Genomic DNA, 25557 nt, shown 5'->3' on the forward strand with positions numbered 1-25557 from the left:
CATGGCATTAATGGGCAATAATTGCAAAATAGTATTCTGTAACATGATTTAACATTTTTAGTGAAAGTGATTAATTCCTGGTATTTAGTATTCAGAACCTAAAAGTCAATTTTTGTTTGTTTCCAATAGACTGAAATTAAAATTTGACTCAGAACTATAAATGTAGTCACAAAATCATATGCAAAATTTCATATATTTAAATTACTGGGTTTTTGAGTTTCATATTTACATACTTGTTAAAGTACAGACTGAATGGAAGTTAATCCTTGACTGATTTGACTCCATATTTGTTAGGCATGTACACCTGCTATGTAGATGCCTGTTGTGTGCCAAATTTAAGGGATCTAGATCTCTTCAGTTTGTAGTTAACATAACTTATGTTTAAATAGCCATACAATCAGACTCTCTCTGACAGGATTTCACTCATAATTTGATAGAAATCTACACATTTGTTGTAAAGTCCATATATCTAATTTCATTAGTCTAATTCAAAGCATTTGTAAATTATCTTTGTAACGGTAGCTATAATGCCAAAAATGTGTTTTTTCCGATAAAAGGGGAGATCAAAATCTTGAGCTTGAATTTTTTTGTCAGTTACAATGTTTTCTCTATACTTCATATATGACAAAGTAAAATTGAAATTTAACTAAGATTTTGACAAAAGGAAGTAAAATTCTACAGTGTGGCTTGTTTAATCATAGAATTTTATTTAAAGTTTGTATCAATATCACAAATGCTTGAATAATGGTAGCAACTATGTTGAAAAATGAAGCATGCATCATTTATTAATGTATCATGGACTTTTTATCAATTAAAACTGTTTTAAACTTATAAATTTCATCTTGACATGAAAATCGTTGTCTTTTTTATGCTATAACAGATGAATTTCATTTATTTCTTAGGGCATCTTAAATGAATGATTTTTTTGTCTTATTATTTATTTCATATTTTGTATATTACTAACCTTTATCTGACTTTCTTTAATATTGTAACATTTTGTTCTTTTTGTAAAATTAACAATCATTATAGGTCTTCAAACAGTCCTGAAAGTGGAATTGGAACTAGTCAGCCCAGCATAACAGATGATGGAGAAAATTTTCCTGATCCAGAATTTGAAAATGAATATGAGTACAATGATGAATTTGATGCTGTTTTGGGGACTGGGAAAGCTCTTTATCCATTTACAGGTACTTTGCCCTGCATTTAATCTGATCTGAAAAAAAAAAAAAAAATGAAAACATTACATGCAAAATATATTCTTGCAGTATCCAAATTTTATAACAATAACAGAATATTGTTTATATTGAATTGAAGATTTTGTTAGATTTTTAATATATATTTCCCAATTTGAAATATGCATGCCTTGTTATGCTTATAAAAAAGTACATTGTCATGCTTTTCAATTACCATTGTTGGTTGTTAAGGAATATAATATACAAGAAAAAATTAATATTTAAGATTATAATAACAGATCTTTATATTTCTTTGAATTAAATTTATACTATATTATGTAAAAAAATGTACATTTTTAACTGAAGATTTCCTAATTGTTGTGAAATTCATGCAAGCTTTACATAATATTTAATTTTTTCTCTTGAATCGCAAGTAAATTATAAATTATTAACAATCTTCAAAAGCATTATTGTTTTAGTAATATCATCTGATTGCCTATTAATAGCTTAAATTTTAAGTTCATTTTTAAAACTTTTTCATGGTATAAAGATCTTCTGTTCTTATTTTAAATTTAATAAAAAATATAATAATTCTGAATTTTTTTTTTAATTTAAAATATTTTTCATTTAAAAACAATATGCAGAGATGCTAGTGCAGAAATTCTAGCACCCCTTACTTTTTGCATATATCCATAAATGACCTTGCTTTATTCCTTTTAGAATTTTGAATATATAGCAAAACTTCAGAGGAAAATAATATTTCTTACTTTATAAAAAAAAAAAAAACTTTTAAAAGAATGCTATGACATTTAGTATTGCAGATTTTAGATATTGTGCACATACAGTGAAATAATTTAGTTGTTCTGTTACACATTCATTATACCATTCTTTAGTGAAAAATGTTCTATCAAAAATCACAACTGATCTTCCAGATACATGAGATGCAGAAGTTTTAACATTTTCCTGTTGTTTAATATAAATTTCTTTACAAACATTTTATTTTCTTGCTATGAATCAACTTTATTTCTGCTTCTCTTTTTCTTTTTTAACTGACAACATGTAAATATTGCATTAATCAAAAATCTTCTATGTTGCTCATACTTTATAATTCTTGGTTCTAATTTTTTATCTTCTTATAGGTCAGAGTGAAGGATCAATTGGTGTAGTGGAAGGGGAAGAATTCGATATTGTTGAATTGGATCAAGGTGATGGTTGGACTCGAATCAGGAAAAGAAATTTTGAAGAAGGATTTGTTCCCACTTCCTACATTGAAACATATCTCTATAATAACTGCTGATTATCAGTTAGAATGACAAAGTGAGTTTTGTATAAAATGCTTGAATGAAATGTGTGCATGTATGCGAGTTCTAATAAATATTTGATTCTCAGTTGAAATTGACATCTAAATGCAAATATTTACTAAGGATCTTTCAGAGACGTAGAGTATTGAATACATAATATTTCAAACAACATGCACATATATATAATATATTCAATATTGTTTACCTGTTGCTTAGAAAATTTTGTGGAATTTTGGAAATTAATAAACTGACACTGACAACAGTATCTCTGCATTCTGCTATGACTAGTATTTTTTTCTCTATGGAATATTTCCAATTCTAATAAAAGTTAGAAGTTAGGCCAGATTATATAGGTGGATATTTAAGACTCAGTAAATTAGATATAGTAAGTAAATCTTGACTGCTGGCCTTACTTTTGAAGATCTTTTAAGTAGTTTAGATTAATATAGAATGGCATATCAAACAGATAAATTAAAATAAATATATTTTTAGATTTCTTCTATGTTTTTTTTTAATGCTAAGAGATGAAATAGTTGGAAAAAATGGTGAAAATACATTACTAATTATTTACTGTTGTTTAATTTGTGTATGTAGAGTTTTGTAATTGATTTTTCACTCTCTTTTTTGATAGAGTTTTAAAATCTTGATCACTTGGTGACTCCTTTTTATAATATTTTTAATACCTAATTATCAGTTAATTGCATAATTTTGCTAAATTTTGATTTTATGCAATGGCACTAACTGGTTTAGAATTTTCATTTCAAAAGTTTATAACATTTATACTAAATTATAAGTAGAAGATGAAAATGTAAAAGAGATAATTAAAAAAATCAAATTTATTTTCAGTTATACTAATAAAAGTGTATTTACAAAATGTATCTTTATTCAATTTATTTATTGCAACTTATTTGCTTATTGAGTGCAAATTTAATTATAGTAATTAATTTTTTTGTACATATTTTCCCCTCTTTTAGGAAGGAACGACTGCAGCATATTACCTAAGTTGGTTGAATTCCTTATGATGAATTATGATGTGCGTAATTTAATATCCTTTGAAGATGATGTTGATTGACTTGGAAATTTCTTCCATTGAGATTAGTTTATATTTAAAAGTGCTTTCAAGTGCAGAAAAGCAATTTAGTCATGGAACAATAACTTTTTGATGCATAGAAGCAAAGCAGATCAGTGACAGCTTTAGTTTGATGAATATATTTGGAGGCCATGTGTTTTTGAGTCTTTCATTAACTTGTAATTGCATCCGATGTCAGTGGTACATTTTAGTTCCAACACAGAAGAAAAAAACTGTTATTTGCCTTATATTCACTATTAGTGTTGCAAAGGATTTTTAAAATCGCTCAAATATTTTTTTTGTTAATAGTATTATTTACTTTTTCTTTATTGAATTGAAGAACACTGTGCACTATATTAGTGCTACAGATTGTTTATGTGTTACTAATGTGATAAATTGATTTTCTTTGAATGATTTCAGTATTTCTAATTCCGATGTCCCAACTTATAATAACTTTTTTTCCTGTGTATACTGTTGCTCAAAAATGTATTTTCATTTCATTTTGTTGAGTGAGGGTAATATTTACATGTATTTTGTATCTAATGTATATATTTAATAACTGGATATTTTCTTGAAGTTTGAAAAATTCTAAGGTCACTCTTTTCTATCACAGAGTATTTTTATTCGCTTCTTATACTAGGTGAGGAGATATTTTTGTACACAGTTTTTTTCCCTGCCCTTTTCTGATTGCAAATATTAAAATTTTAGTGCCTTCGAAAAGTATTGATTACTTTTTGTACCTAACGATTTTTAAATAAAATTAAAATTTTTTATATCTCACTGTTTATTTTATAAAGGGATATATTGTATGCCATATACGTTTTGTTACAGAATGTATTAAGACTGTTTCCTATAGTTCCTGGTTGTACATTTTACCAGAATTTTAGTGCTTTTCTACGTTTTGTAATTAAAATGTTTGAAATTGTGCATGCTTTTATACATGCTGTTTTAGCCAAATTCTTTTATATGCTAAATAAAGCTTTGATGCACACTACCTGTGTTTTTCTTTCATGTTTCTTCTAGTGTGTAAATTTACTATGATTTTTGATAGTAAAGCTATGGATTCAGATACAAAAAAAAAGTACTCAAAATTAATATTGCATCTATTTTTAAATAATTACAAAAGAGTTTGCAAATTAAGAGTATAAATGATAGCATTCTGTCAGATTAAGCAGCAGTGAGAAAAGAATATATATATATATATATAGTATAAAATTTTGATTTGAATTGCATCTTTCATTTATTTATGAAATTGTAAAAATTTTTGTGAACTATAAATAAAGAGTTTATATTGTAATTTAAGATAAATAATTATCTAATTCAACAGCATTAACAACAGAGGAACTTCTAAAATGTGCAATATGTACCTGCACATAATACACAAGATGGATAATTTGCATTGTGATAATGTTAATGTTGTCACTTATATGTATTTGTAACTTTCTATTTATTTTAATGATTTTCTTGGTGATTTATTTCTATTATTCGCAAATGGATACAAGTGATAAATTTTGAAAACTCTTTCTTCATAATATGCTTCCACTTTTTCAATGTGATAGTTTTAAGGAACTAATCTAATTGATTGTCCTGTTCAGTTTGCTGAATATCAAATATTATGTAGGGTATTTTAACATAACATTAAATATAAAATTTGACAATTTTGTTTAATTGATAATCATAAAAACTATTTCAAATAAAATTACTAAATTTATGCTATGATGTGATAGCAAACAAATATTTGGTTAATTTTAGAGTTTGCATGTTTAACTACAAATATAGCTCAAAAAGCTTATAATATTATTTGTCCAATTGATCTTGTATGATATTTCAGCTTTGAGTTTTATATTAGTTTAAATATTGAATTAATTTTGTGTTATTGCTGTATCAATATAACTATTGCTAACAGTATAATTTTGAGCATTTTGATTATAAAAATTGCTTTTCTGAATGCTATTTTTATTGTAAGTGTGTAAAAGAACTTCCAGATATAAGTTATCTCTTCTTGGATTTAAAAGTTGTACTGTACAAGTCGTGGACCAAAAATTGATCATTCATTTTTTTGGTGATTACTTAAAGTACATTCGGATAATTTTTTTGCCTTATGTTTTAAGATATTCGATTGGGAAGAACATTTAGCTTAAAATTCACACTGCATTTAATTTGATAAATTTCGATAGAAAGTCCTGAATTTACTGTGATGAGATTTTTTATAATTATTAGCAGATATTTTATTTCTTTGCATGTTCACATCAAGCAGTACAAATATAGGTATTCTTTAATATTCTAAAAATCTTTTTAATCTATTGAAAATCTACTTTTAAACTTTTGAGACTTATTAATATTTTGAAGTAAATTGACTTATAAAGAAACTATTAAAATTTATTCCTAAGCAGTACAGTTTTATTAGTGCACCAAATCATTAAAAAAAAGTTTTTTTAGTTTTTAATTATGAATCTCAATAGTTTTTATGCATATTTTGAATTCTTTAAATTTGTTTATCAAATTCATTATTAATACTGCCATTATTATGGAATAAAAATATAATTATATTATTCAAAAAAAAAATTCTAAAATTATTAAGATAGTGTATGCCCTTGAGAATATACTACGGTACAGTATTTCAGAATTCCATCTTTACAGACATGAAACAAACTGTTAAATTAAAATTTTCTTGCAAATTAAGATATTCCAGATGATGACTAATCATAAAAGATTTTTTTGCTGAATCAATGAGGAAGGTATTGATTACCGTACATTACCTGTATAATTATCTCTAAAATATTAGATACCTTGATAGTAAAGCAGTATTGAAAACTGGAATTTAAAAAAAAATTAGTGGAAACATACATTTTTCTAATTTTTTAAAATTTTTGTTATTTAGAAAACTTTTATTAACTTTTTTTGGTCCATTAAATTATAACCATAATTGAACCGACATCCTTATATGGAAATATCCAAAAAAACCCTGACAGGTTCTAGTTTTTTTGTTTTTTTTTAAAGATATATTGTCACTGTTTCATATCACGTTAATGTTAGTAATGTTGAACATTAAAAGGTACATGCTATTTTGATGAACCAGCTAGAATTGCCAGCCATATTGGGCATTTTTTTTTTTTTTTTTTTTGGCAAAATGTAATTAATCTAAAGTATTTTACGCTAATAAAAAGTTTTAGAAAATTTGATACGCAATATTTTGATTGCAACTGTCACGAGTACCAAAATTAACTCCTATGTAGCATGCGAAATAAAGTCACTTTTTTTTTAAAAAAAAGGGCAGTATTTTTATGAATAAAATTTTAAAATATTAATTTTTAGAATGAAAATAAATAAAGCCAGTATAACTCTATATTTTGGTTTTATGTAATCATATCATAGAAGTATTTTAATTGGAGAAACGACTGACTGAAATTAAATTCAGATAGAATCTTACAATAGCAGTGATGATATTTCAAATTTGTAATTTTGAAATTATTGAATTGAATCAAAGTAGAATAAAGGCCAGAGAAAGTGGTTGTCAAAAACAAATATTCTGGAAGAAAGATATTCATATGCCTATTTTCAAAATCTTAACAGACCATTGAATGTCATGTTTCTTAAATGCCAAGTTCAGTAATAAGGAAGTAATCATCCGAATAATTTTTTCAGTCACATTAGAAAAGAGACTTATTTATGCAAATTTTTACTGCTTCTAGTATATATTTTGAGTTAACGGAACGCATCTTTGTACAAAAAAAAAAAAAAAAAAAAAAAAAAAAAAGGAGTGACATTTTTTTATATAGTTATAAAGATTAAAATTCATATATTTTTCTGTGATTTTCAGTGTTCCTAAGAACTCTGACAACGTGTCATAAAAGAAGTTGCTATTATTTCTTTTTAGAAAAGATTCAAAATTTATCATAATCGCGAGGGAATATAATATTCCGATAAAATTCATAAACTTAATGAAAACGATCATCTCAAATCTCACAAAAGCTTGAAGATTTTTGCAAAGACGATATTGATTCCGTTGGTTAATTTAATAAAATCGGAATTTATCTTCAAATTGCAACGGAATCACATATTGAATATTTATATACAAACAATTCATTTGGATTGTATCTAAAATTTGTTGTCAATCTTAAAATTTTATTGACATTATTAATTACCATAGCATTTGTAGACAGATTTTTCTCATGATAAAAAATGGGGGGGGGGGGGAATACTGGTTTGGATATAAAATTAAACAAAAATGATTTACTTTCTTTGGCACATTATCTATCGGATCTGAAATAGCTAAAAAATTAGTAAAGATATCAATGTATTAGCTATAAAACAGGTACGAAAATGAAGCAAATATCATATGATAATAATTAATAATTCACATACCAAATTATATTATATAGGTTTATGATGCAATTACTTTTATGATTTATTAATGATTATTTGTATGACTAAAATATTTTTATCAAAATAATTTATAAATTTTCATTGTCATAATTTATTTAAGTCTTTATTATATCAATTTATGTTAGGTTATAAATAGTTAGTGTTTTAAATAGTAGTAAGATGCAATAAAACATTATTTTGATGTATGGAATTTCAAAGTTCTGCAACCAATTTTAAACTAGGCCACACCTTTGTATAGGCCGGTATATTGGTAATAATGATATATCATCTCATTTTTACTATGCAGTGAACGAAATATAATTCGGTTGGTCACAAATCTTTTTTTTTTTTTTCCTTCTCCTTTTTAAAATTTGCAGATTTTTTATGCCACAGCAATTATTTCTTCGTTTTTATTAAGGGAAAACATTTCCTGGCTGGATGATAGGAGAGTAGCATTCTTTTCCTGTCTGTTATTTAACCCTTTAAAGGGCCATTTTTTTCTAGTTATATTATGTTAAAATATTTTTAGGCTTGAAATTAGAATAAGAAAAGGGATTCATTTAGCTTATTAGATAAATTTAATTTGATTACTTAATTAATAATTAAGTGACAAATCAAGACGTTATTTTGTCTGAGATAAAGAACTGAAGCATCTAAATTTCTGACTTACTAAAAAAATTTGTCAGAACTTATGCTAACCTACATGATTTCATACAAAGATTGATAAATTTGATGGGAAGCATACTTCTAACGGCCCTAGAAAGGGTTAATTAATTAAAGCGTTTCGGCGTGAATTTAGCATTTTTACTGAATCTATAGTATGGTCTTTGGCTAGTTTCTCGACAATTAATCCCTAGTATGAAGCAAATAACATCCGAAAATTATTTTCTTTTAAACTCGTTTCCTTCAATAGATGGAAGCAAAAAATTGACAAAGAACTACACTTGTAATCACAATAGCCCAAACTAAGTTTGATATATTTAAGTCATTACATTTTTGAGTCATCACGCTTACATATTTCTAAAATTATATACAGAGCCACATGTGGGCATTCCAATTAAAAATTTGACTCAAATTTTTATAGGTGTCTTCACTACAAATAGTGAATCAGCTGCCACATTTTATCCATCTAGCTCTCTTCGTTTTGTAATTATCGTGTTAATTTATAGTCTAACGGCTGGGCAGAAAGATTTCCTCTGAACGGGGGTTGCTCAAAATTTGATATAAATCTACAAATGTGGTGCAAAGACCATATACCAAATTTCCTCCGTCTTGCTCAAAGCGTTTTTGAGTTATCTGTGTCACAGATAACAGAGATATTTTCTAAAAATGTGTTTTTCGAATTCAGGAAGGCCTAAAACATAGAGATCTGTAATAATCATTTTTTGACGGTAATAATATTTTCTCTATACTTTGTCTTTTTTCGAATTCAGGAAGGCCTAAAACATAGAGATCTGTAATAATCATTTTTTGACGGTAATAATATTTTCTCTATACTTTGTATGTGAGAAAGAAAAATACATAATTCAGTAACTATCATAACTTCTTTTCTCTTTTTCACCTCACCCCCCCCCATAACTGAAATTATAATATTCCGTGGACTGCTGTAAGTTACGTAGATTGCATTCAAAATTTCCTGTGTTTTCATTTAAATTTATGTAAAAAAGAAAGGGCATTTTTTTCATAGATTTCATGCCCTTGAGTGAAGATCGTAAGCTTTAAGAGTCTTTGATATTGTTGTATATAAGTACATATGATTCATTCATTTAATAAAGAGGGTATTTGCCTGTTTACGGATCCTGACATAATATTGCACCTTTTGAACCATTGGCAAATTCGAATATGGAAAATTTATGTGATTTTCTGTTCCTTTTGATGTCTTATGAGCATATTTGCTTAATGGTTAATTTATTTCTGCTGATAAGTGATGAATCGAAAATGATTGGAGCTTGGGTTACAACATGATTTTTTTCATCCCTAGCAGATATTTAACTTTAAAAAGTGATATAAACTCTGAAATTTATTCTCACGGCACCTTTTTAGACTAATACTTTTGACATTTATTTATATCCTATCTCCCCTTCTGAGGTCGTTACCCAATTGCTATTGATAACCACCAGAATAAAATTCGTAATCGTCTCACTATGCCAACAAAGTGGCTATTTCCTCAGTCAGGCACAATAACGCAGTGAAAGCCCATGCACCGGAAAAAAAAGTTGGCTTTGACTCGCGCATGCGTCTTCATGATGAATCATGCTCTCCTTACGGGTTGTTGTTTGTAGCACAAGCATAAGTGATTGCTCTTGTGATTGTCAATGAAGATATTTTAAGCATTTTTCTATTAATCGTGATTTTACTAAAAGACTGGTTTGTAGTTATGGTTATTGATAAATTAAAGTGCCCAGACTGGTTTTGAGGTAGATTACCGAGATTTCATATAAGCTTGCGAAAATGTTTAGATGCTAATTTTAAATAGTTTCGGTATTATGATTTTCTTTTCGTCTGCAAAGTTGCTGCTTTAGCATTTGAAATGGGAACAGTGTGCTTAAGCATTACTGTGGATAATTTATTTTTGTGGGTATTATGAATTCAATCTAGCTGTTTATCAATGCTGTGAATTCAACCAAAATTCAAGCAATGCCTGTCCTTTTGGATACATCTAATACATTTGATGATGATGATTCAGGTAAACACACACGATAGCTACTTACTATTTTACTCTCTTTAAAGAATTGGTGAACTATAAGAATTTTTCTAGTTTATATAATATATTTTTCAGTTATTGTAGAGTATGTTTGTAATTCACAATTGCCTGTAAAATAATATGAACAACAGTTTAATATAATACATTGGATTAATGGCCCAATATGGCTTTGGTTATTTTTATTAGTGATATAAATCGTTGTTATGTGTTACAATTAATCTGTGAAAATATTAGTTTCATGTATGATTTATTAATAATACATAAATATTAAAATTTTTGCAATAGGATTTGTAATTTTTTAAAATGTCCCAAAATATAGGCATTTTATTTTCAAATAAGCTTTTAAATTTTAAGGAATAAATATGAATTAGATCTGATTTGTTCGAATTCTAGTTTATAAAGTTGTAGATGCAGCTATAGATAAATTTTGATTAATACACTGTTTCTTTTAAATTAAAATTATTTAAAATTAAATCTTATATATATATGCTATGGTCCTATTTTTTTAACAATAGTTTCCAAGAATTCAGTAAAATGCTTGGAATTTAAAAAAAAAAATTCTTTTTACTTTACCAGAAAAATTCCTATTTTAAAATGTTTGGGCACCGTTTTGAAATATTTTGAATACATTTGCTGGTGATTCATTTTGCATTTTTATTTCTGTTGTTTTTTGAGAATTTTATTCTTATTAATAATTACCTGCATTCTGAAAATTCTTATAAATTTGGAAATTATAATATAATTCAGATTTTTCACAAGATTATAATAAATTATTTTAAAGTTTAGCTTTCCTTTTCTTCCCATCTAAAAGTTATTAATGAATCTAATTTTGAAATTTAATATTAATTTTGACTTTGAACTTCTCTCTGAAAAAATTAAGAAATTTGTATCTATGCCCTTATTAATCTATGCTAGAGATATTTTTAAAAATGTATTTCATTTTTGAATTGGAAAATTATATTGCTTTTTATTTCAGCAATAAAGAAATTTATAAAAAAGAAAAAATAAATTATTACTTTTAAAGATGAAAGAAATATTAGGTTTCATAGAAGGCAACATTCCTTTTTTAGGTAACATTAAAGACGTGTATTTGAAAGTTTGAAGTAATATTTTAAATATTCTTATTAACTTTATTATTTCTTGGTCAAAAACAGTTGACCAACATAGATACATATAACATATATTGAATTAATGAATCATTCATGGTGTGAATAGTTTATTGTTTATGTTTGAACAACTGTGTAATAATCTATGCATCCTTTTGAAATAATAATTACAATAAAATTATAAATATTAGATAATTTGGTTAAAGTTAGATGGAATTAATAACAAACATTTTATTCTTCACTGTAACCATTTTTCCCTTTCTTAGATAAACATTATGTAACAAAGTTTTTAACATTTAAGTAGCTTTTAATTTTTACTGTTAATAGTAATTTACCTTTTCATAAAATTTTTTATTTTCGTCATATTATTATACTATGTAAATTTGATACCTCAAAAATATTTTAGTTAATACAATATTTTATTCCTAAATATTGTTTTATTTGAGTCAGCAGTGTTATTTATTACTTTTAAAATGAAAATTTCATCATCAGAAGATTAATTACATAAATCAAGTAGTCCGTGTTAAGTAGTAACTTATTTTCCTTTGATAGATATTTTAAAAATATCATATAAAATATCATTTGGGTTAAATTAATTGTTAAATGTCTTCATTATTAATAAGTGCATAAAAATAAAGAACTAATCAAAATATTATTATAACTATACACTATATCAGGATCAGATATATTATATAAGTTGTGCTATTGTAGCTTTGTTGTAAAGAGCTTAAAAGAATTGAATCTGTTAATAAAAATGTAGCATCAAGGATTTTATGTGTTCAATATTTAAATTTTAGAAATCTTACAATGGATACTATTTAAAATTTTTTTTACAAATCTGGTTACAGATTAATTTAATTATAAAAAAAAATGGATAAATTGTAAAAAAAAAAAAAAAAAAAACATATATATATTTATCTGATTAAAAGTCATATGATGGCACATATACTTTTGAACATGTCTATTTATAGGTATCCATATGTATGTTTCAATATATGTATTTTCTAATGTGTATGTAGAAATTTTAAGATGTGCTACCATTCTAATAAATTGCTAAATACTCTCATTTCACATATTCTAATTGTAATTATGTTTTTTTAAATTTATTTCTGGATTGTAAAAAAATCAATAAATGAATTATCTGTACATATTTTATACAAAATTAAAATCTTTTTTTACTTGTTATTATGAATACTTGTATTTTGATGAACCATTTAACTTAAAAATTAATCAAATATTCTCATTACAACTAGTAGAATGCGTAAAAATTTTAATCTTGGCTGGTTAAAAATTTAATATTAACATAAATAAATGGAAGAAGTTGCATATGTGTGAATATGTGTCTGGTAACCAAGAAAATCTATTGCTTTTTCAAACATGAAATTTAGCATACATGTAATCATAAAAAATATGTTTTGCATCTCTGACGTATGAATTTTGAGGAATTTTTTTAAAAAATAGTCAGAATTTTTTCTAAAATTTTAAGTAGGATTTTTAAGATCTTGGATCTTCTAAACCCTTTTTGCCCATCCATCTCAGTAATATTGGGAGTGCAATGTATAAATAAAGCTGGGATACTTTATCACAGGTTAAAGAAGAAATCAATTCCAGTATAATAATTACTGTAATTGGAATTGTTCTTTAATAGTATTATCTGAAGAAGTAACTGATTTCACCACTATTAATGTTGCAGCAGTATTACTAATCACTAACGTTATTTATTATTTTCTCGTATTTGTAGTATAGAAAAAATGCGTTTCTCGTATACACGTTGTATAGAGAAAGGATAGTTATCGTCAACAAATTCAAATTCGAGATTTTAAAGAATCTCCTCGTTTTAAACCTACCTGAGTTCGAAAAACGCATTTTTTTTTAAAAGGAACTATTCGTTCATGATCTCTCTGTCTGTGACAAAGAAAACTCAAAAACGTTTTGGAGCTAGATGGTTAAAATTTGGTATACGGTCTTTACATAAATTTTGTCAAATTTGCTTAGAAGTCCTCCTGTCCAGCTTTTCACATATAAGTTAACACGATACTTACAAAACGAAGAGAGCTAGGTTGATAAGATTTGGTATAGATTTAACATCTATAGTGTAGACACCCGTCAAATCTTGTGACAAATTCAACTATGCGTTGACAGTCTGTCGGTCTGTACTTTCATAAACATGTAAACGGGATAATTCAAAAACGCGATGACTTAAATATATCAAATTAGGTATGGGAGTGTGACTACAAGTGCGGTTTTGTGTCAAATTTTTGTGTCGTTCGGTTGAGAAAAACGTGTCTATAACTCAAATTTTTGATTTTTGGGTAGTATTAACGTGTGCTGGGATTAATCTCCAAATAATCCGCCAAGGAAGACATGAGAAGTTTAGTAAAAATGCTGAATTCACGCCAAAGGTTAGTATTACGTAACTATTGTACGCCAATGCCAATGCATTCTTTGGCATGATAAGTTTATTAGAGAATATTCGAGAAAGTTTTGGGGAAAACACTCCCGTTAGTTTCTTAGGAGTAGTTAAATTTAAGTATAGTTTCTTATTCATAGTTAGAGGTAGAAATTTTTTTTTTCTTTCAACAAAGTGATGCATCTACTGTCATTTTACAGATCTCTTACCCCCATCTCCGCAATGAATTTGAGGCAGTCTTTATTGTTATTTACTTATTGATTGAATGTTATTTTTTAATCTTTTTTGGAAAATTTCTTATTAACTGATATCAATGAGAAAGAACATTGATGTAAATTTCGACGAAGGGAAATTTGAAAATTGTATCCTAATATAAATGTATTTCAATTTTTAAAAGCAGATTTAAAAAATCTTTTCGAATTTTTTCTTCTCAACATTCCATTAGTTTTTGATATTTTTATTAAATATCAGATCCATTATTCCAAAATTGATAGACCGCAGTTTTTGGGGTTAAAGTTTTGGTTTCTGGATTAGATGTTTACTGGTTCGAGATTCGATTTTATCTAAGACCCGCCAGGCACGTTAAATTTGTCAGGGCCTGTTGGAATGTGGAAATTAGGAGAGGAGTGTTGATTTTGTCATTTGAATACATTTTAAAAATAACAAGTCCATACTATAATATCCTTCGTGTATCTTCAAAAATCAATGGATTTAAAATAATTAGGGAAAATCAAAGAACTAGGCTTGCAAGTCCAACTGTTTGTTCGATTTCATCAATTTTTATTCCCTAGAAAAGCTCATAATTCTCCACAAAACCTATTTTTTTGGGGAAAAAAAAACGCCAAATCGCTACTTTACTGTACATACTATGGGAGAAAAAAATATGACAGAGTTCCTCTTCCTCAACCGTTGTACCGATTTCGACAATTTTTCAATTATTTCACTTGTAAGTTAATGGTATTTTAATACGTCATCAGTAGTCTCATCCCTCCCATGACCCATCATTTTCATTAGATATTGCATGATAAAACTTTGATCGAACCCTCAACCTCAACAACTGAATTGATTTCGCCAATTTCATATATTGTTTAATTTTATCACTTTGTAAGTATAGCTAATCTATTAGCATGCTATGTATATATTTTGCAAGTATAACTATAAACAGTATTTTCATTTGCCGTGATAAGATGTATTCATGAAAATTTGTTGATATTAGTAAATGAATGCTATTAATATTATGGGCAAAAAGTTGATTGCCAAAAGCTCTAATTACCCATTTAAATAGGACAGCAATCTAATCAAAACTTACTAGTAAAATGCATCTCATCAAAAAATTAAATTTTCAAAATAATATATATTTAAACACGGTGTTATCTGATTTTATTTTAAAGCTGATTGCATTAATTTTTAATAAGTTTTTATTGGCTTTTGTGAAAATAAATTATGTTAAATAATATGTATAAATTGCTTATACATATGTATCTCTATCTGAGAAATTTTAATGGTTTCATTTCTATACCGTGAGAGCATAAAAGGAGGTTCGCGGTTAAGAAACAGCGTTAGAACCTCAGTAATACAACATGAATTTCCAAATCTTCTTCCATTGTATCCGGAAGACTAAAAATGCGGGTCAGACAGTTGACGCTAAGAAATTAGGCGCCTCGCAGGAATGTCATTGGCCTCTTCGTGTTCTCGCCAAATGTTGGAGATGAACGATCTGTTGTATTGGGAAGATGCCAGGAAGCTGCTGTTTCCGTCAGGGATGAAATAAATGGATGGAAAACAAAAGGGATGATGGTCAGTCTAGCGTGTTGTGGATGCCAAGTTCTTCTTCTTCTTCTTATTTGACAAAGTTTCTTTGTATCGTGCGAAGGATACATTTGTGGGAAAGTTTGAAGTTGACGCTGTGTGTGGAATATGTTTACCTGCGAAGTCTTCTGCTCTGATCTTGAAAAATTCTATTATAAATTTCTGGAATTTTGCGAATCAGACAATAATTTTTCTTGTTAAATAACTTACAAGGATAATTTAATTGGAATTTTGGAATCAGAACATTAAATTATAAAATTCTTATTTAGTTTTTCACTTTTAAAGTATTCGGATAATGCTCTTTTATTTTGGAATTTCGTTCTTTTATTTGCTGTCTTACAATCCTTGTTAATATATTTGCAATTTTCTCACAATAGATATCTCTTAAAACTAAGTAGGAGTATCTTACGGGATCAGTTGTCTATTGAGTTCAGAGTTAGACATTCGAATACAACTTACAGTGTCTCTTGCTTTGTTTCCTAAAATCACCAGAAAAATATTGCAGTTCCTATCATAAATAAATTTGACACATTTTGTGCTTAGCTTCATCTATAATGAAAATAATTTACCCGTTGATCGTCTGGTTTCAAAAAATTTGGCTCAGATCTATAATTTTAATAATAAATTATAGATTACAATATGCTGAATTTCCTGTACTTAGTTCATTACGTTTTTAATAAATGTTTATATAAATGGAGGTTAACAGATAGATTTATAGTAAATGGGTTTGATCCAAAATTTTATTTAGATTTATGATTTTGATGGTAAAATAATTTTCTAAGTTTCATTTTCTAACTTGAAATCCAATTTTTACAGACACTATTCTTTACGCATAATGTGTATATGTGTGCGTTGGTGCTCTACAGATCAAACTGGTTGACATAGAAATACCTAATTTCGTTTAGATTCACTTTGGAGAGTAAAACTGTGCATCTCGGAGCATTTTTTAAAATTAAAAAACAGTTAAATTTTGATATTTTTTTTCACAATAATTTTTGAAAATATTCCCTCACAAAAATGATTTTTGCACTGTTTTAAAATTCAAAAATTTGTCTTTTCGATGAGGCCAATTTAGTTGCTGTAAAATTCTTTATTACAGATTTAATTAAGTTCCAAACATTTTTTAAGTATATTTCACAATAATATTTTCATTGTTGTGAATGAAAGCGAAATTGTTTTCTTGTTGTTTCTAATGGCACTTGTCATAAACAAGCCCACTGACTTGAGAAGTCAATGATTTTAAGCCAAGGGTGCGTCTCTTGATTTTTCAGTAGCGCCATCTAGGACCCAGAGTACGACTTAGCTACACACACGTCACAACTCTTTTTATGGGCGGACTTCATTCATGCATTTCATTCACTCATCCACAGATCGTAATTTAGACCTGACTCAGACAACGATCATCCCTTAACCAGTACCCCCCAGTGGTATTACTCTCGACATGGAGGACTTTGTGACCACGACAGATTTATGCATGCGCCAGCCACCACACACACGGAGAGTCTTATGCCGGCGGGGTTCGAACTTGCAACCCAAGGGACGCGAATCCAACGCCCTACCAGACAGGCTATCTCGGCCCCTAATTGTTTTCTTTGTTTCATCTAATATTTTTGATCACTTGATTTTTTTCCATTATTGAAAACTAAAGAAAGATACTGCTTAATATTTTTGTAGTTTACAGGACGAATGAAAAAGTAACGTTAGAATATCGCCTAATTTTGAAGATAAATGAATCTGACATACTAGTTGCGCTATGATGTCATGGAACTGGTCTTCAGTAGAAAGGTTCATATACACAATGAATAGAATACATGTAAGATTATTAAAATAAGAGGGCTTTAATGTTTGACAGAACCATGGAATGAAGTTTTATCTAATTGATTTAACTGAAATTAAGTATAACAGCTATCTCTGGCTAACCAGCTGGTCGCTAAAGGCGCTAGTAATTATATATATATGCATATAGCCACAAAATCGATTGTTTTGATGATAGATTAATAAAAGATTTAAAGAAGATAAATCAAAAGTAGTAAAATGAAATAAAAGCATGATGAATTAAAATAGAATTCATATACGAGAAAATAAAGAGAAAGTTGAAATATACTGTGTCAATATTTTAAATTGTTTTATGTGAATAAATTGAAATAATGACTTCAGTGTTTTGCTTTAATTGTGAAATAATTATGCCACAAATTAGTTAACGGAACAAAGCAACAGCACTTTCACTTAACTGAGTTAAAATTTCACAGCTTGTCAGAATGAGTAAGATTAATTATATTTCGTCTGGAGGCACCAAATCTGTGAAGTTTATTCGAACATTTATTATATGCGCTTTAAATAATTCGGCGTGGCTGTCAACAGAGGCAAAATAATATAATGCTGGGTTCATTTGCATATTTATTGTCTATTTGGTACACATTAATCAATCTTTTTAATACTGGCTAAATTGCTTGTCACTGTTGCTCCAGTTTACGAAATCTGCTATTTATAACTTTCCGCATAAACGAATGGAAGAAAACGAAAATATTAATATTTATATTTTGATCAAAAACAGCTATTTTTAATTGAAGTAATGAAACCAAAGCTGGAAAACTGTGTAAAAAAATCAACCACAAAAAAAATATATCTGTATGTATCCGGTGTTGTACAAGATTGATAATTTGGCTTAGGGTTAATAAATTTGGTACAAATATATTTTAGAAAGCGAGAATGTTCTCCTCGAAACTGTTTTGTTGAAACATTAATTATAATTTTAATTAATTAGAACAAGTTAGAATTTTTAATTAAAATCAAACAATTTTTTTATCCTTTTTTTTTCTATAAAAATTATTTTTTTCTGAAAATATTATAGTTCGAATTTGACTCTTTCGCCATTTTAAAGTTTTAAAAAAATTGTCCTTTTACCGATACTAATTTATTGTTGTGTTTCCCTGAATTTTCGGCATTTAAAACAAAATATTTTTGCATAATTTTCAATCCTACATTTCATTCTTGCAATAAAATTCAAAGCATTTCAATTTTTTATTAAATATTTAGTCTCTTGATTTTCTACCATTGTTGAAAATTAAGAACGAATGATTCGATTAATAATTAATCAGAAAGTGAAATTGTATTATTGTACCGTAAAAGACAAAACTCTGTTTGAAATAAATAACTGATTTAGGTCTTAATGACACTACAATATCGTAAGAGTTGACTTTATTAAGTTGACTTCTCCTTTTATTGCGAGCATCAAGTTATGCATTACAAATTTAATAAAAATCAAACACAACTAAGTACCCCGGCGATCTAATTGGTCTCCAATGTAGCTAGTCTTAACTATAGATATTTATTGTATATTTTGCAGATGTCCGTAAAATAGTTATATATTAATCAATAAATGTGTTTATGACGATGCGATATACAGTAAAACACAGTTTAATTATTCTTATTTATATACATTGTTTCATCACAGTTCCGATTCACGTATTAATAAAGTATTTCGTTTGTACGGACCTTAAATTTAGGTTTTACATCGTTTTTTCGATTGATTTTCGCTATCATTTTCGGGGAATACTGGATTTGTGTTATCGATACCATGATTTCGGAATCATTCACAGTTGATGAATTGACAGAAGAGAAAATGTTGAAGGGGTAAAGAAGTTATTCCCTTTTCCTTTAAAGATGCAGTAGACACATATGGACAACTTCGTATACTCAAAAATATTCAATGTATTGTTAAAGTATCGTTAAAGAATGATCTTGAGATTTTGGGGAATCTTGATGTTTTCAATCTTGAATGAGAGAGCGATTTTTTTAGAATTAATTCTGGATGTCAGTAAATGAACACAATGAACACGAAAGATGGGGCATTATAAGTTTTATTATTAGAATTATTGAACCAATTTCAAAGTTTTAGTGTAATCCGAGGATGGATAGATTGATTCTTGTGTGTATGATCGCGGCAACTTAAGAATGCAACAAATTAAAAAGTTGAATTTGGATTGAATCCTTACTCCGGAATTCTAGATTTCTATATATTTTCGAATTAAATCTGTCGAAAAGTAAACAGCTTGTTTGCCCCTGTGTATTTAAACATGATAAATAAAAAAAAAATAACAAGCTGCATGTATGAAATTTGGTGAATAAATTTAGATATTTTAATCATTTGAAATCTGTCATTAAGCCAAAATACAAATTTAGGTTTGTTCACTATTATTGCGAAACAGTAATAATGTTTCCTTGCACAATTAATCTCATACTAGATTTACAGATATTCTTAATGGTTATTGAGCAGATACCAGGACAATAACTTCCAACATTTCCGATAAAGTTAGTGACCGTATTGCAACTTGACGATTTTGGCGACAAAAATTAAGCTTTTAGAAAATGCTGGATTTTTGGCAATGTCTCAGTTAGGTCTCGAGATTCCACGATTTTTCTAGAAAATTTTATACCCTGTCAGAAAACCTATGTAAACGTCAGAGAGCTAAAGCGCATCAGTTGAGTGAATTATTTGTCTGCATTGTTGTTTGAGCTCTCTAGCGCATCTAGAGCATTACTGTTCTGTTGTGATTATTTAATAACTATTTGTTTGTCTTTTTACTTGTGTGCTGTTGGTTTCTGAATGTGTTATCTTTGTATATGCTTTGGCTGTGTTTTGCTACTATTCGCTTCTTGTTGTCTTGTGGAGTAACGCCTAGTTATTCGTTATAGGATTTGTTAGACTTTCTCCACAGAAAAAAAAAAAAAAAAAAAATGGAAAATTCTCCATAAAATCGACAGGTTTGCTGTAGTCATTTATGGTGACACAGTCAACAGGCCTCAGTAAGAAATAACGACGTTTATTAACACGAATGCGCATGGGACAAAATACAGCTGAGACGTGCATAAACAATAAAAAGCAGCACTTCCAACAATTAGCAGAATGCAAGCAGCATGGTAATGATAAGCAGTACGAAGTACTCATAGAGAAAGAACTCGTTCAACTAATAACTTGAGTTGAACTCAAATGACTGACTCAGTTTGGTCTCGCGGCCTTTTATTGTTCCCAAGGCAAGGGAGAGTAGGTTCTCGAAAGATTACTTTAAATCGCATCCGAATGGACCTATTGCCAAAATTCCTGAAGATTCTAAAAATTTTCCATTTTGTTGCCAAAGTCGCCAAATTTGTTGCCATGTCGGGGATCATTGCTACAGCAATCGACTGAACAATCTGACAAACTGTTTTTCTTGCGATGAAACTATCTGTGCATTACAAACAGGATTATTCCTGTTGAGCTTGTTGAACTCCCTGCACCGTATATCAAGTGGATGGGATTTCTTTACATTCTATTATGAGGCTAAATTCAAAACGTTTCGTTTCATATAAATGTACAAAAAAATGAAGATTTCATTTCCGCCAGCTCATATTATGAATTATCTCTTTTAAAGTATTTGATGGTGCTTTTTTCGTTAATCGAACTGTCGACAGAACCCGCCCAATCTTGATAGCTATAAGTTTCTCGGTGACGAATGTTGGCGCCAAAATGAAATAAATCCAACATTTCAACTTTGTGGGATAGGGGTTCCACAAACGGGGAAACAAAAGTATTTCTCACGTTACCTTTGTCCTTTAGGTTGAAATATTAATAAAGCGAGAGGAAGAGGAAATGAAAGATTTGCGCGAAAAGTAATGGAATTAAAGGGGGCCGTAAACTTCTAATTAGGATACAAAATTGTATCCCCTAATTGTTTGAAAATGTGTTAGACTCACTCACATTGAGGATGAATTAAATTCATTATTTCGCAACTGAATTTTGTTCTTGTATTTGTAATTCTTCGTATACATTGTATAAAGGAAGTACTGTATTCGTAAAAAAATTCGAAATTGAGATTTTGCCGAATCTCCACGTTTTACATCTTTATAAGTTCGAAAAATACAATTATGGAAAATGTGTGTGTGTGTGTGACAAAGATAACACAAAAACGTTTTGAGCTAGATAGTTTAAATTTGGTATATGGTCTTTTCACCTAATTTGTAGATTTCTGTCAAGTTTTGAGCGAAATCAGTTCGATTTTATTTGTCCTTTTGGCTGTTTGAATAGCTACAAAGCGAAGAGATCTAGATAGATAGAATTCGGTACGTAGATTTCACATTATAGTGCAGGCACCTATAAAATTTTGAGTCAAATGGTTGACTATATGTCGGTATGTACTTTCAGAAGCATGTAAACGCGATAATACAAAAACGCATATTAAGTATGTCATATTTGGTATGGGATTTTTATAATTGCAAGTGTAGGTTTGTCTCAAATTTTTGTTTCAATCGGTTGGGAAATCGATTTAAATCAAAAAGTTGATTTTTGGTTGCCATTAGCTGCATGACAGAGATTGATAGCTAAAACCCTCACCTAGGATCGCACGATATAATCTGTATGAATGCTAAATTCACGCCGGTTAATATTTCGTAACTATTCTACGCTAATACCATGAAGGGCACTCTCTGGGGAAACACTTATATTAGAAAGTATGCAAAAAAGTTTAGTGAGACCTCTCTCGCTAGTTAAAAAAATTAAGCTGAAAGGTCTTTGTAGCGTTTTACATTTGCATGTGTGATAATTTGATGTTGATTTTTCTTGATAATCCAGTGGGTGTATATTTTCAGATAATTGCTTTACATGGTAAAATTGCTCTTAGAAAAATCCCGTTCTAATCATTGAAGCTAATTTTCCCTTTGAATAACATATGCTGTTGACGGTGAGCCATGTTTTGTTTGATTTATCATTGTTTATTAGCATTCATTCAGCATTAGTTTATTGTTAGCATTAATCTCCCCTCGATTTCAGTATCTGAAACATAGAAAATATGCCTTTGCGTATTCTTGTATCCTTGTCCTTGGGTGCAAAAAAGTTTTGTAACAGAGTTTTGCTTGGTAACAACAACAACATTAAAAAATCGCAAAGGAATTATCAAAATCAACCAATCCAAGCGGATGTCGCCTAATGACCTAAAAATGGATTACGTGATTATTTAATCCTATCAAATTGTTATGAAAAAAAAAGCAAAGTACAAATATATAGCAGCAATTAGTTTAAACTGTTAAGCTGGCGATCTAAAACAGGTCTCTAAGTTTGTAGCCGGATACGTTATTGGATAAAGGAGTGAAGGAGGTTAAAAGTTTTAAGACCTGTTTCTTGGGTATTAAATGAAAAAAACTATTAATTCGAGATAGGTTTAAGATTAAGGTTACTAAGTAGTTGTAGGTATTAAAAAGATCTAAAGATTGATGAATTGTAATGATAGCTTAATTAAGTCAAGATTAAATTAAAAAAACAAACATGGAAATTAAAAAAAATATATTTTTTAAAAATTTATGATAATTTTTGTAATTTTATTTAAGAATATGATATATGGATAGAAATATTTAGTAAGATTTTAAAATTATTATTGTATTATTTTATAATTTTTTGAAAAATTCGACGATGTTAAAAAAAAACAATTTTTTGAAAATGCCTACTAAGCACTTTTCTATAGTCAGAATTTGTGCAGAAAGAAAAAAAAAATCCTGTTCTAAATGTGTTATTCTACGATTTCAAATGATATCATACTTTCAGGAAAAAAAGTAATAAAATTTAATTTTGTAAACTAAAAAAAAATCTTACTTAATGGCGATTGATTCTCGAAAAACGCACAACAGTAATATTACGAGCATAACGATCATAAGAAAAAGAATTCAGGTTTATGAATTAAGACAAAATGTTAATTTCAAACTTCATTTTCGACATTTTTTTTCCATCAAAATAGACTATTATGGTATCATTTGAAATCGTAGAAATCGTTTTCTGGAATTCTGACAGACAGAAAAGTACTTAAGGTATTTTTCGATGTTCTTAATATTTCCAACAAACTCGAATTTTTTTTTAAAAAAATTAATGTAGATTTTGACCTGAAAATTTAATGTTATTTCTTACTTTATATCATGTTCCTAAGATGAATTTTAAATATTTTCTCAATAAAATAATAATAAAAAAATGAAAATCCAAATTTAAGCGTTTTTAAATTTACTCATGAACTAATTCAGTTATCATTACATTTTATAGTATCTTTATAGTCTTTTTAATACTTACACCTTTTAATTTAATGTGTTTTCTCAGGTTAATAGCTTTTGTTTAAAGCTTATGTTTAAATTTCACCCCTTTTCTTACACATTCGATGTGCTAAATTTAAGAGGCCTACTTGGATAACCAGCTCAAGAAATTAAATCCATAAAATTGTAATTTTGTAATTTTTACAGGAAAAAGTATCATTCGACTGGGACTGTATATGCATATGATTTTTTTAATGTACTGCTACGTTATGACACTCTTTCCAGCAAATATGGATGAGTACAAAACTTGAATCTTCGTCGTCATAAATAAGACCAGACATATTCCAATAATTTGAGTGGATTTTGAATAACTAGTAGACGTGCAAATGGCAGGTGTCATTTTAATTCTTGTAAGCTACCATATCTAAATATAAGTTTATTCTGAGTCTTTTGCAGCTTGACTCATTTCTTCACGTTGATTGATTGGAATCTACTTTAATGTGCCCTTTGAGTGTGTTTTTTTGCTTGATTGCATTGGGAGGAAACCCATGCAATCAAATGGAATAGCTCTGCTATAATCTTGAAGCTTTTTTGTTTTGTTTTATTAAGTTGTACACTTGTTACGCGAACTTTAAAAGAATCGAAAACTAAAGGTAATAAACACTTGATTGTTGATTAAGAATTAGATGCAAATATAAATATAATTTCTTAAAGGCAACACTGTACTTAAAAAATCATTAAAAAAAAAAGAATCGAATTTTTTTTATTGGCTCGTATGGGGAATTGAGTCTTTCTAAATGTGCCTGCAAAATTTTAGAGCTGTAGCTTTATTTTTTATTAAGTTATTGAAGAATTTTTGATGCATGACAGGAGAGTAAACAATGTTACCACTCCTACTTTTCAGATTCAAACACCTGTAAAAACTCATTTGGCAAAAATATTACCAATTCACCAAAGGCTTGCATCAAATGAGCTATTAGAGCGATGTATTCGGCGCATGAAACAAAACTACATGAGACTCTCCACAGGATCATTTGTAGTAAATGCTGAAAAGTTACAACTGTATCGATCAAGCAGAATAGCAGAAATATATATTTAATCAATTTTGATATGCGTATTCATTTTTTTAAAGGTGTTATGTTAAAGATTTGTGATTTTTCGTTAGTTTTTCTTTATATCTTCAATATACAAATATACTATTTTGTTTAAATAAATTTTTGCATTTTTTAACTTTAAACAATTTAGAATAACTTGAATCACATTTTGTAAAAGTTACAGGCAAATTGGATAGATTTTATATTATGATTTAGATGAATCAAAACTTTAAACGCATTTTTCTCTATGTTGTGTTTTTGCTTATATGCTACATTTCGAATGTCTAAGGCTTTCTTAAAAATGGAGGTAGAGGTGTGAAATTTTTTGCGAATGTTCAGAAATATATGTTTTATAAAACTTAGTATGGAATTAACTTTAAGGTATGTAGTAATTTTTTTTAAAAAGGTCCAAAGTCAGAATTTCTGCATTTTTCAGATTTTTGTGTGTGTTTTTTACAATAAAAAATAATAAAAAATTAAA

At 28.1% G+C, this 25557-nt stretch overlaps 2 protein-coding genes across 5 annotated transcripts in view; both read left to right on the plus strand.

Annotated features, from left to right (window-relative positions):
• The window catches only part of LOC129983811 (formin-binding protein 1-like), an 85945-nt gene extending 81409 nt beyond the window's left edge, over window positions 1-4536 (plus strand). For all 4 annotated transcript variants that reach the window (XM_056093456.1, XM_056093454.1, XM_056093455.1 and 1 more), the window contains exons 13-15: window positions 1030-1187; window positions 2312-2489; window positions 3448-4536. In XM_056093456.1, the coding sequence (XP_055949431.1) occupies window positions 1030-1187; window positions 2312-2469 (316 nt within the window). In that variant the 3' untranslated portion in view covers window positions 2470-2489; window positions 3448-4536. The remainder of the gene's footprint in view (window positions 1-1029; window positions 1188-2311; window positions 2490-3447) is intronic.
• Window positions 4537-10184: 5648 nt separating this feature from the next.
• Window positions 10185-25557, plus strand: part of LOC129985161 (uncharacterized) — a 63609-nt gene continuing 48236 nt past the window's right edge. The window contains exon 1 of the mRNA XM_056095086.1: window positions 10185-10593. Within this exon, the coding sequence (XP_055951061.1) occupies window positions 10545-10593 (49 nt within the window). The 5' untranslated portion in view covers window positions 10185-10544. The remainder of the gene's footprint in view (window positions 10594-25557) is intronic.

The sequence above is a fragment of the Argiope bruennichi genome, chromosome 9, assembly GCF_947563725.1.
Source record: "Argiope bruennichi chromosome 9, qqArgBrue1.1, whole genome shotgun sequence".
NCBI lineage: Eukaryota > Metazoa > Arthropoda > Arachnida > Araneae > Araneidae > Argiope > Argiope bruennichi.